Genomic DNA, 13103 nt, shown 5'->3' on the forward strand with positions numbered 1-13103 from the left:
AAGCGTATTTTTTATTTTGATTATTAATGTATACGTAATAGCATAACAATTTTCTTTATTTAATAACAACAATACAATACACTTGTCGATTTCAAAATTTGTTTTTTAATATTTATAAGCATTGTGTATCAATTGGAATAAATTTTATACGATGTGGATGAGGAGGGCAAAGCGTACCATCAAATGCCATTCGTAGATCTTTTAAGTAATCCACGGGCTCCAAATAAAAATTGTGAATTAAAGGAGCTAGCATTGCTTTCATCTCCAACATAGCAAATCGTTGCGCTACAATTTGAATATACTGCAATATGTTTGGAAAGGGATTAAAGTAATATAAAAAATATTAATATTTTAATTTTACCGATACAATTACGTGGTCCAGCACTAAATGGTATATATGAATAAGGATGACGATTTTGGATATTCTCAGGTAAAAATCTATCTGGGTCAAATATTTCTGGATTTGGCCAAAAATTAGGATCTCTGTGAACACCGTAGATACTAAGAAACATTATTGTTCCGGTATTAAATGTGATTCTAAAAAAAATTTTATAAAAATGTAATAAATATACATACAAAAAACATTTAAATCTTTATATAAAATTAAAAAAAACAAAATTAAATTTTTTATAAAAATTTGAGAAATAAATATCTATGTAGAAAGATCATCAATACTAATTTAAGTCTTCCAAAACAATCCTTATTTCTAAGAAACTAAACATTATACTGTATTAGTATTAATAAAAACATGATCTGTTTAAGCATAATTAAAGCAATAAGAAATATTTAGTTTATACATTCATGGTTGCTATACATAATCCATTTTGTTCATACATTTATATATAGCACAAGGCATTTGTATAATTGGCAAATAATGTCAAAGTAATATACTTTTAGGAATTCTCATATATAATAATTAATAATTATTTTATATAACAACCTAATAGAATATTTTTATTCTCCGTCTCAAATAATTTTTTAAATAAAAAAATATATATATGTATCGCCAATTTGTATAAACCAACTCTAGATGTTCGCGTGTATAATTAATCATTTAAGTTTACAATCGTCAGCATGTACTGCACGTTGATGAATTCGTCAGTCTTATAACACAGTTTCTTCTTCCAAAATATGTAAATTACAAATTAAAATTACTAGTCTATTTAATAAATTGACTTAACCCTTTAACTCTCAAATGCACAAGATTTTTTTCATAAAGTTTGACGGCATAGATTGTGTATAAAACGGACAAATTTTTTATACAAAAGTACTTTTCTAGGGGGTTTCGAGTGTGTTCTTTCAAATACCGCCGAGAAAAATTGAAAAAGAAGTGAAGAACATCGAGTTTTTTTACTTTTATTTTAAAAAGTCACTTTTTTTGTGTAAATCTTTTTAAATAGATTTTCTTTATCGTGGATTAAGCTCGGAACTGCATTAAGCATGCACTTTTTAGTTGTACTTAAAGCTTATGCAGCGCAAGAAAATTTTTGACATGGCGGATCTAATATGGTCGCCTAAATGTTAAAAATTTTAGAAATCCCCTTTTTTTACGATTATTTCTATTTAAACAATCGTAATTTGATTTACTAATGCTTATTAATTATTTAGAAACTTTTGACCATATTTCTTCAGACTTTAAAAAGTAAAATCTAATATGGCTTTCAATATGACGGCTAGGATGTATGTACATACATATATACCATATATAATTTTATATAAATAACTTATGTTAAAAAAAAAGAAATGTAATCCACTATATACTAGTTTCAAAGCACAATTTTTTAAACATTAATTTTGGGTTATGTTGCAAAAATTAATTGTTACAAAATATAAAATAAAATTATAAAAATGGTTAGTATCTAATGAAAAACCCTTTCTAGTTTACATTTCTATGTTTTCAAAATTATATTTTTAGTTTTTGTTTAAAAAATACTATCCAAATATAGAATAATGTGCCAATATTGATCCTCTTTCTTTATATATAATTAGCACAATAAAGAGATTAATGTAGTAATGTCATTCATTAAAGTATACTGAACAACAAAATTAGCGCAACAAAAATTTATATCAAAATTGCACTCAAATTTAAATAATCGTAACTTTGTAAAAACTTATCGGAACGTATTGGAAAGTTTTTTTTAAAGTTTGAAGTTTCTGCTTTAAAGAACGTTTGTCAGAATCATAGAGATATAAGAATAGAGCGCGTAAGTTGTGTATTAGCATATAAGTGGCTGCGATAGAGAGATAGAAAGAGAGAGCTAGACTCTAAAGGCCCTCTCTGTCTTTGTCTATCTTCAAAATAGTACATTAGCCATGCATGATTGAACAAGGATGAAAGGGGCCTTTATTCGGCTCTCTCTTTTTATTACTTTATCGCTTTTTCGGCTCTCTTACGTACTCTATTCATATATCTCTATGGTCAAAATTTGGTACTCTCCTTTATTTTCTTTATCATCTCTTCAAAAGTAAGAACGTTTTGTCTTCAAAAATATTATACTTTGACGCGCTCCACGAGGTTCAATAAATTTTTGTCGTAAACTTTATAAGAATTATTGTAAAATATAAACTTTTCCCTAAACTTTGAAAAAAATTGAAGTTTGCACGATTTTTTTTGGCGGAGTAACAATATATCAAAGTTACCTATGCATTTTATGGCTGTCGCCAGCATTACTTTCGATGCGCACTACGAAGAGATTGCGGATTTTGGGCATTGATACGCGCACGTGTGTCTGTGTGTGTGTGTGTGTGTGTGTGTGTGTGTGTGTGTGTGTGTGTGTGTGTGTGTGTTTGAAAATGTGGCGTGTTGGACAAACGAAAATATTGCCCGAAATAAATACATGTATTTTACATCTTCATCTCTGAATGACTTTTGAAGATGTAGGATGCAGAATCTAATTGCATTCTGATGAGGAATTTTGTGCTATATGTGCTATAACGCTATCTCCATTTGGTATCCACCGTGCAATATTTTCTTCCGTCCAACACACACACACACACACACACACACACACACACACACACACAGAATGCGGAAAATCTGACCAGCAACCTTCTTGAAGTGCGCATCGGGTAATATTAATGCTGGAGGTAACAGACATAATAGACTGAAATGCATAGGTAACTTTAATATGTCATAACTCTGCCCCAAAAAATCGTACAGACTTCAATTTTTTTTTAATTTGTAAGGAAAAGTTCATATTTTACGATAATTCTTATAAAGTTTACGTGAGAAAAATTCATTGCACTCCGTGGACCACATTAAATATGAACATTTTTGAAGACAAAAAACACGTTCTTACTTTTGAAGAAACGCTAAAAAAAGTAAAGGTGAAGATTAAAATCTGACAAATGCTCTTTAAAGTAGAAACTTCAAACTTTAAAATAAAAAAAGAACTTTGCAATAAGATAACTTCTCGCAAAGTTACGATTATTTGAAGTTGAGTAAAATTTTTGTGCATAAATTTTTATTGTTGTTTAAAATAATTCTTGCTTCCAGTAATTTGTAAGCAAAAATATTTGCTAAGGTAGTGTAGTACATGACAAGGTACCGGGCTAGAAATCAATAGAGTACATCCTGTAATCGTTGCGTTCTCCGAGAAGGCCTTTACAAACAATACGACAACTTTCTCTTTTGAAACAAAAGATGCCTTTCTAGGAAGACGCGATCGTTGCAGCTTGGCAAGGGTTGTTCTGTACGCTCTTCATTGCTACCCGTGCATTCCGTTTTGAATCTCTCGCGCGACCACCTCGTTGCCGTTTTCAACGTCCATTTTCGCCCAGGGCGCGACTTGCACGTAGTTCAGCGCCTTTTCCGATCGAATTTTTCAGACACCTTATTAACTTTAAATCCATATAACTCTGTTGCATTTATTTAATTCTATTTTATATAATTTGTAAATTTGTGATAAGTGTAATTAAAAATAAATTCAATTGATTTAGTGAAAACCACGCGACCATTACCATTCTCCCTTACTACCCGATCTCTTGCCCTTTCACGACAATCATGCGTTCCTACCGCGTACAATTGCTCAGATTTTAAAACATCAGATTTTAAAAAATTGTATTTTACACTAATTAAACAATATATTTTGTAAATGTTACAAGATATCTTATCTTGTTTATTAAGGGAACAGTCTCGTGCCGGGCAAAAAAATGGAGCAATATTCTTTATTTATTTTTTAAGAAAATACTGTATCTGAATGAAAAAATCTTTCTGTTTATTATAATATTATTCTAAAAGAATAATATAATTTACCTCGTGCGCATTGCATGACATTCTGTAGAGTTGTAGACCAACTCGAAAATTATTTCGAAACTCGAAAACTATTTCGAATTTCAACCTAAGACTGTAATTATGCAGATAGAAGGTAATCTCACTGATCACCTTGACCTTGACATATGTTGTCAAGATCATGACTCTGAGATACCTTGACTTTCGATCAATTGTCGGTGCGCGACTCATTAAAAAGTTAAAGATTTTTAAAAATTATGTAATATTTTGGGACATTTTGTTACGTATTAAGTCGTTATTAATTACGTGAATTGTTACGTACTTTCGTTATGTGATTTTGTGACGTAATTTTTTTTCGGCAGGGTTATCTGCAAAATTACTCTCAAGACTTTATGAAGATATCTTTTAGTAGCAAAGCTTTCAATTAGAACTATTTTTTTAAAAATTGATTTTTTTGAGCGACACATGAAACCACTTCTTTAAGATGAGATAATAAGCTTAATTTTAAATAACAGAACATTATAATTTATTATATTTATGTACGCATAAAGTTACGTGATGTATATAAAAATCAATGTTATTAACAGATCAAACAATTACGTACTTAACTGTGCCTTTTCCGAAGTAACTCGTGATATAAAATAACCACTCGGATACAAACGTAATGCTTCTTTTATACATCTCTCTAAATATTGTAGATTTTGCAACGATTGAACAGTAAGTTTTCCTTGATTCTCTTGCATAATAGCATCGACTTCTTTTCTGACACAATCCTGTATCAATGATAATCAAAACATATTTTTATTATTTTTATGTTTTACTTGTATACAGAAAATTGTAAAATTTTTAGAATTTATTTTAAAGATGTTTTAATTTTTGTTCTCCAAGTATATAAATTATATTTAAAATATGTTTAATATGCATTTATATACACTCGGAGAAAGAAAGATCGTATTACATTGAGAAAAAAAAATTGAGTCAACAAAATTTTTTAATTATGGGCTGCCAATAAAAGATATATTCAATACAACAACATATGGTATTGCAATATAAATACATAATTCAATCAACATCACTGCATTTGCATTAACAGCAACAATATTTAGTATTATTATATTAAGTATATCTTTTGTTGGCAGCCCGCAACTAAATGTTTTGTTAAACTAATTACTTTTTTTCTCAGTGTAGTAATTATAAATTTATAAACAAATAGCACCTTAATTGTGTATTATGCAAATAGCACAGGACGTCCTCAGGATCATCCTAAATATGTCCCGGGATGTCTTGTATAAAAAAAAACTAAAAAATTCTGACAAAAAGTGGACATTGTCTGCTATTCCTGAGGATGTCCTGAGGAAATTCTATGGTATCCTCAGGATGTCCTAAGGACGTCCGGTGGACTGTCCTCGGGATGTCCTAAAGACGTCCCGGGATAAAATCAGGACGTCCTCACGGTATCCACGAAATCCGTCCTGGACGTCCTAAGGACGTCCGTGTGCTATCTGGGAAGTAAGTATCTTAATTGTTTTTTCTTTTAATCAATGCTTAGCGCATATAATACCTGGATATCTTTATGTTCGGCCAGGAGTGATAAAGTATAGAATACAGTTAATGTTGTAGTATCATAACCCTGTAATCACAGATTGTTTTTTATATACATTTAAATAATGTAACTCTGTAGCGTGTGATACAAATTACTTTTATTTGTCAATAAAAAAATTTATGTACATACCGCAGCTATAAAGACATCAACTTCTTCTCTAATATCGGAATCAGTTAACAGACCCTCTTGAGATACCGATATTAAAAGATCCAACATAGCAAGTCTTTTTTTTTTAACTAAATCAATTTATATAAGCATATAAGTATTAATCTTATAGTATAATTTTTGTTCATGTTATTTTTGTTAAACGATATTGAATTTAAATTGTATTACAAATATTAAATTAATATATATTTGTATCGTGTAATATGTATATTATTGTATCACAATAATATTTAAATTTATGTATTTTAATTCAATAATTTTTATGTTAAAGGAGAGTAATTAAAACTTTATACGTAGCTTGGATTTTGTTACGTACTTGCAGTAGTTTCTGCAACTGTGACTGAATTTTTACTGAGATTTTTCTTATGTTGTTCATAGAGTTTATGATAAATTTTTCTCTCTGCAATAATCTACAAGTATCCAACATCAGTTCTTTTCTCATTATTTATGTAAATGTTAAAAATGTATTTGTCAACATAATATATTCGATGAATTGTCTTATTCTTTTCAAATAAAAATTATGAGACTTTTCTTCTTTAATTTTTTTTATATAATAGAATATTTGTAAAAAGTATTTAAAATGATAAACTTTGTTTACATACTTTCTCAGTAAATCCATGCAATATCTTCAGAATTTTTGTTTGTTCTCTACCTTTTGACGTTAATGAGAATATCCATTCGTTATGCAACCAAGGCCTGAAGAACCTAAATTACATTACAGAATGTTATGTATACATATGTACATATACAGCAACGTGTCTATTTTGTTCTGTATTGATTACATAATATTAATATGTATTGCTATTAAAATTATTTGAACTTAGTTTACATATACCCATACAGCACAGAAAGATTGCGGCAACATTGTGGCAACATTTCAACCCAAGATTGCAATATTGCATAAACGTTGTAAAATTTTGCTGCAAGATTACAGCAATGGTAAAATGTCCGCTTTCAGAAATATTGCCACGTAATATTGTAGCAATATTGCAGTAAAATATGTATGTAATATTATTCAGAAACAGGTTATTCAAAATAATTCATCCAATTTTAAATAACTATTTGGAATTTAACAAATACAGAGTGATAGTGAAACTTTAACTAAAAGATAAACTTTGCAAGTTTCATCTTTTATCTTATATAAGTGCATTTATAAGATAATGAGAGACAAAACTTGCAAAATTTATCTTTTGGTTGACGTAATCACTAATCACTCTGTTATTAAATTCAAAATATAGTTATTTAAAATCAAATGAATTGATCGGATGATATTTGGGTAATCGTTTAGTTAAATGTATGTACATCACTATAATATCACTCTGTATTTGTTAAATTTAAAAATACAGTTATTTGAAATAATTTTGAATAACCTTGTACTTTGTTATACACAAATCTACACAGTTTTACACACAAAGTAAAATTACTCCAGAATGCATGTATCTTTATAGACGAAAATTTTTTAATAATATAGAACGATCACTTTCACATTATTATTGAAAAATTACTGTAATATACTTATTCAAACTGTATTGGATATTAATTTTATCTATTTTCAATATTTTAATAATATTTTAAAACGTTGCTGCATCATTGCTGAAGTAATATTGTAAAATAATGTCTTTGCAATATCTCTGAAACATTACATCGCAATATGCAATGTTGCTGCAAACTTTTGTGCTGTATGGGTAGTCAGTTTTGAAGTATATCTAAAGACACACAAGATTAGTACAAAGATCCAACTATTAACAAGTAAGATTTATTCTCTATTAGTTAGTTCACATTTGTTGACAAATTGATGCTATCATCTACGACAACTTTAGGTGACAACTTGTCAGCAACTTTATTTGCCGACATTTTTAAAATTAATATGCAGATTGATAATGTCGGTTTGAATATTTTATAATGTATAATATAATATGCAAAATTATTTATCTTTTGATTATTATTAATTTCTATATCACAGAGAAAAAATTCTACATAAAAAATTACTATGGTAAGTAATAAGCACGGACCGAGAAAGAATTATAAATATTTTTACTATATTTTTTATTAAATTGTTATACTATTTACACTAGTTGTGGTATCCCCGGTAGCAAGGTGTTGTTCACTGGATGTCAATAATTCGTCATTTGAGGTCGTGAACGTTATATTACTAAATTAAAACGTAATAGTAACGTCATTTTTTGACTTATTAACTACGTCAGTCATTTATCCATCTACAACATATTTCCGATGTCATATCCTTGACTAATTAATAACGCCATTTAATTGATCATTTCACGATGCATTAATAAGATTTTATTAGACTAATTACTGATGTTAATTATAATTCTCTGTAATAATCTACAACATAAACCTTTTGAATAATTTTTACGTTAACCGGTTACTATTTGATTATTATATGTCAATTTCAAAGTTAACTATAAACTTAACATTAATTATTAGAGATAATTATTTATTTAGTTTATAATTGCAAAAATAATGAAGTATAATTTTTAATGTCGTTAAGGTAAAACAAAGTACGTTAGTTTTATGGGTTGTGTTTCAAAATTGCTGTCAGTACACAGAAAGAACTTCTTTGAATTTAATATATGTATTTGTTTGAATTATATTTGTTTCGCTGGAAAAAAATTATTTCTTACAAAATATTATTTTATTAAATAAAAATTTGAATGTTTTGAAACATTAAATTATATTGTTTGGAATTATCATTATTGTTTGACACAATATTTGATTTAAATAAAAATATTGTTTGATTCAAATAGGATTTAATCTTATATGGTCGTAATTCGCGGACCGCCACTAAGCACGCGGTATCTTTTTTGTAATGTAATTTACATTCCACAGGCTACATAAGCAGACTACTCACGGTGACAGAAAACGGATCAACCTATGCTATCGTAGTGACTTCTCGGGGTCTATGTATTTTTTATTACGTCTTAAGACACATCTTAGCTGTTATAGCTAAATTTTAACTTCGGTAACGAATCCTTTTTCTGCGTGTAATGATAATCACGTGTTCGGTCACGAGCTTTTGTCTCTTTGGAAGGAAAATATGTGCTCAAATTTTGTTTTACAGTTTAATAACATTATAATTTAAATCAAAGAAAATTAAATTTCTTTAAAAAATATTTTATTTAAAAGAAACAATTACAATTTGTTTAAAAGTCCAAACAATTGTATTTGTTAGTTCAAACATCAGTTTTATTGACGTATACCAATTTGTTTGACTTAAAGAAAATTTATTAAATCCAAAGAAAATTTTCTCTTTGCGTACTGAAAATTTGTTGTTTTCGTTACGTATACTATAGATGTTTAGTACTGATAGCAATTTTGAAACACAACCCTATATGTAATCTAAAAATCTATGTTTCGTCATAATAATAACAATAAAATGCCAACAAATGTACGACACTAGCTTTTTGAAAATGACGTCAATAATATGAAAATGACGTATTTTTGACGTCAATATATGACGTCGTTAAGATGAGACAAATGTACGTCACTTTTACGACATTTGGATGTCATCTTATGACGTCTGCTTCGTCATAAAAATGACGAAAAAATGGCGTCAATTATACAACACTTTGCTACCTGGGACAATTTTTTAAAATCTCTTCTTATGGTTACTATTATATATAGTAATAATTTTTATATATATTTTCGCTGTGCATGCGACATATATAGTACATTTATTTTAATTACCTATACAAACAAATTTTAGTTAATTGGTGAAACGCTTTTCGATATTGCTGAATATGAAATGAATCCGTTTCTTTCAAAGAAGTTCCCATTGCAGTTTCTAAAAAAAAATTACTTTATTGTAATATAATTTTATACATATTTAAAAAATATTATTAAAAAAATAAGATAACTTTAATTTATTATAACATCGGTATTTTGCACAAAGAAAGCCCGATAAAAAATAGCGGTTTTGGCCTATCAACCAACGCTTAAAATTCCTATAGATTATCGTTGCTATTTAGAGAACTTATTTGTGAGATTTAAAAATAAAGTACGATGTTACGCTGTAGAATGTAGATTTTCGAATATCTTACACAGTATCCTCAAAATAAGTGATTTAATTTTCTTTACTGAATTGTTACTCAACTAAGTATTCCAAGCGTGATATAAATATCCACATACGTTCATTTAAAGTGGCTGATTCAATATGGTGTGGAAACTGTTGCTTGTAAGTTCTCGGAGTTGCTGATAATACATTTGGCATCAATTTGAAGTTTAAAATGTGAAACTGAATATGGTAGTAAGATTATATTCAAAATAATTATCAACATTATATTGATTTATAGAATGAGTTCTATTTGTCTCTCAGAATAATTTATATTATCGTTAGCACCGTCGTTTCTTATGAATCGAGGGGCTTTATTAATGTGAGTTTTTTTTGCCTCTCAAAGTGATGTGATCGAACCACTTAATAAAATCGTGGGACAGTGTCCCCGAAATCATTATGAAATCCCAATATAATCGTTTTGCAATTAGATGTAATCAATGAAATTATATGTAATTAGCAAAAATAATTTTAAATTTCCGTGTAATTACTGTGTAAATCATATGTAATCACCATGAAATAGGTGATGAAATTATGCGTAATCATTATGAAATCTAATGAAATCCTATAATGGCTTGCGCCCCCCCCCCCCTCAAAGTTTAAGCGGGAAAGGGCGCTTTGCGACTGGTTGGTGTTGTTTTTGTTATGATTCTACGTGTCGCTGCGTGTCGCGTGTTGCGTGTCTCATTTGAGGTCTCATCGCCGGAGGTGAGAATCTACAACACAAGGTTGTTTGGACTTAGCTCCCCGTTTAGATTCGGCTTTCGATCTAACAGAATTCAAGGCATAGAAAAGTAAGTTTACAGGTGTAACGCTCGGTCTTAGGGACGATTAGTCTGAGATCGTTATTTTTCTAAAAATATTTGAGAAGTGTAATTTATATATAATGTCTAATAAATAATGCGGCAAATTATTAGCAGATTAGATATAATTAATATTATTAATTATATATATTCTATTTTATTATATCTATAATTATAATAATGAATTATAGGTGCTGGTTGATGGGCTAAAATCGACACTTTTTACTAGTTCTTCTTTATATAGATATAGTTTGTTTATCATTTATATTAGTCAAAATAAAATCTGCTTTCAACAGAGAAATAAAATCTCTACATTGTAAAAAATTTTTGTAAAATTACAACTATAATAATGGGTAATTTTGAGACCAATTATAATAATTTTAAATTTTCTTGTGTATGTAATTTTGTATAGTAAATTTTGCAATAATTTCTTAATTTGTTTTTTACACTTGTGTATACACCGTAAACAAATTTATGACCAATTAAATTTTTTTTACTTGTACATTGCAAAATTATAGACAATAGTAAATTTACAACTATTATAGTTGGTCTCAAAATTACCCACTATTATAGTTGTAATTTTACAAAAACTTTTTACAGTATACATAAATATATAAACAGAATGTGATACCACATAATGCGTTCATCGTATGTACACCAATAAACGGTATTAAATCTTTTGTAATAGTGTCTTCTGTATTTTTTAAAGATGTTGACATTCTCTCGCCTTCTTCGATTAAAATCTCAGCAAATTGCTGTAATATATTAAAATGGAATGTGGGAGTTAATATCTTTCGTCGTGATTGCCATTTTGAACCTAACATAATAACAAAAACTAACGTATAATACTGTAAAATATTGTAAAATATAAATGACGCTTATGTATGTATATTGCGAGATTGTTTTTTTTTTCTTTTAATTTGTTATTGATAATTTTTAATTTATTTTGCTATCAATATTATATATTTAAAATTTATTTTCTCTCACGCGCACATATAAAAAATATGTAATCAAATACAGACATTAATGATTTAGAAAGGCATGAAATCTATATATAAACCGTTTAGTATTTTGGAAAATAATACCTATAAAACTATTAATTTGATTAAATGACACTATAAAAAAAAATGTATTAAAGTTTGGTAAAAAAGTAAAAAAATTATAATAAATCAATACTTTTTAGTAACTGTAAGTTATTAAAAGTACTAACTTGACAAAATACTTTTTTAATGAAAAACGCGTACTTTTGTATTAAATATTATCAAATAATGACTTAATTTTTAAAAGTAACTTTACCATATTCTGCATACTCATATTTGGAACCGTAAACTTATATTAATAAATATAATATTACCTTTGCTGACAATAAGACCCGTGTTGAACCAAGACTTTAAAACGTCATAAATTTTACTCTTTTCGATATGTTTTGTACTGCCCAGTATTACCTAGAAAATTAAAGAAAGAAAGTACAAGTCAAACTAACTGTACTTAATTTTAATATATCTAGTTTATTTAAAATATTTTTTTATTTTTATCGATTTTTATTAGTGCTTTTTATAAGTATTAGACATCACAAACGTGCGCGGTGTTTAACTTTTATTACTTTTTAAAATAGTTTAAAAATAAATTACAACGCAAAATTCAGTCGCAATGACAGTTACTCTCGCAACATGAAGTAAGCACAGCGAAAGAATCAATCGCGGAAAAGCTGCAGCAATATAATTGGTAATGTCTTTTTTTTGCAAAGTGGAAACATAAAATTGTTAAATTACTGATTTGTCAGTAATTACAAAATTTTATATTTTATTACCTCTAGATCATCGGGATGACGAATAGCCACAATAGGTATTAAGAAAAACCATATTTTACAAAGGGGATAATACTGATTAATTAAATTAAAGTGAACCTTCCAGATGTGTTCTGAAAAAGGTGCAAGTATTTAGAATACATAAATATACATTTAATAACAAAATTAAAACATCACCTTTTCTGCTGTTCATATATAAATTTCAAAAAAATTTTTCAAAAACTTTATAGTTAAAAATTTCTACTTTTTAATATTAATACATTAGTGAACAACTTTCTGATTTTTTATAAAGCAATAAAAATACGTTAAATTTCAAAATATTTATTTTGCGAAATTTCATAATGTAAATTAAAAATGGCACAAAAATATGATGTACAACTTTGGAAAACATGAATCTTTATTCTTAATTTGCGTACCTTTTAAAT

At 27.9% G+C, this 13103-nt stretch overlaps 1 protein-coding gene across 1 annotated transcript; it reads right to left on the reverse strand.

Moving 5' to 3' along the window:
• Positions 1-85: 85 nt before the first annotated feature.
• On the reverse strand, positions 86-12810 carry LOC118648180 (cytochrome P450 4C1-like; the record flags this gene model as incomplete). Its single annotated transcript, XM_036294499.1, has 11 exons — positions 86-285; positions 362-537; positions 4832-5004; positions 5793-5861; positions 5964-6070; positions 6316-6409; positions 6602-6704; positions 9705-9801; positions 11503-11688; positions 12226-12316; positions 12682-12810. Coding segments are annotated over 11 exons (1398 nt in total), but the record flags the coding sequence as incomplete, so codon positions are not given.
• Between the last annotated feature and the right edge of the window lie 293 nt (positions 12811-13103).

The sequence above is a fragment of the Monomorium pharaonis genome, unplaced genomic scaffold (assembly GCF_013373865.1).
Source record: "Monomorium pharaonis isolate MP-MQ-018 unplaced genomic scaffold, ASM1337386v2 scaffold_266, whole genome shotgun sequence".
Lineage (NCBI taxonomy): Eukaryota > Metazoa > Arthropoda > Insecta > Hymenoptera > Formicidae > Monomorium > Monomorium pharaonis.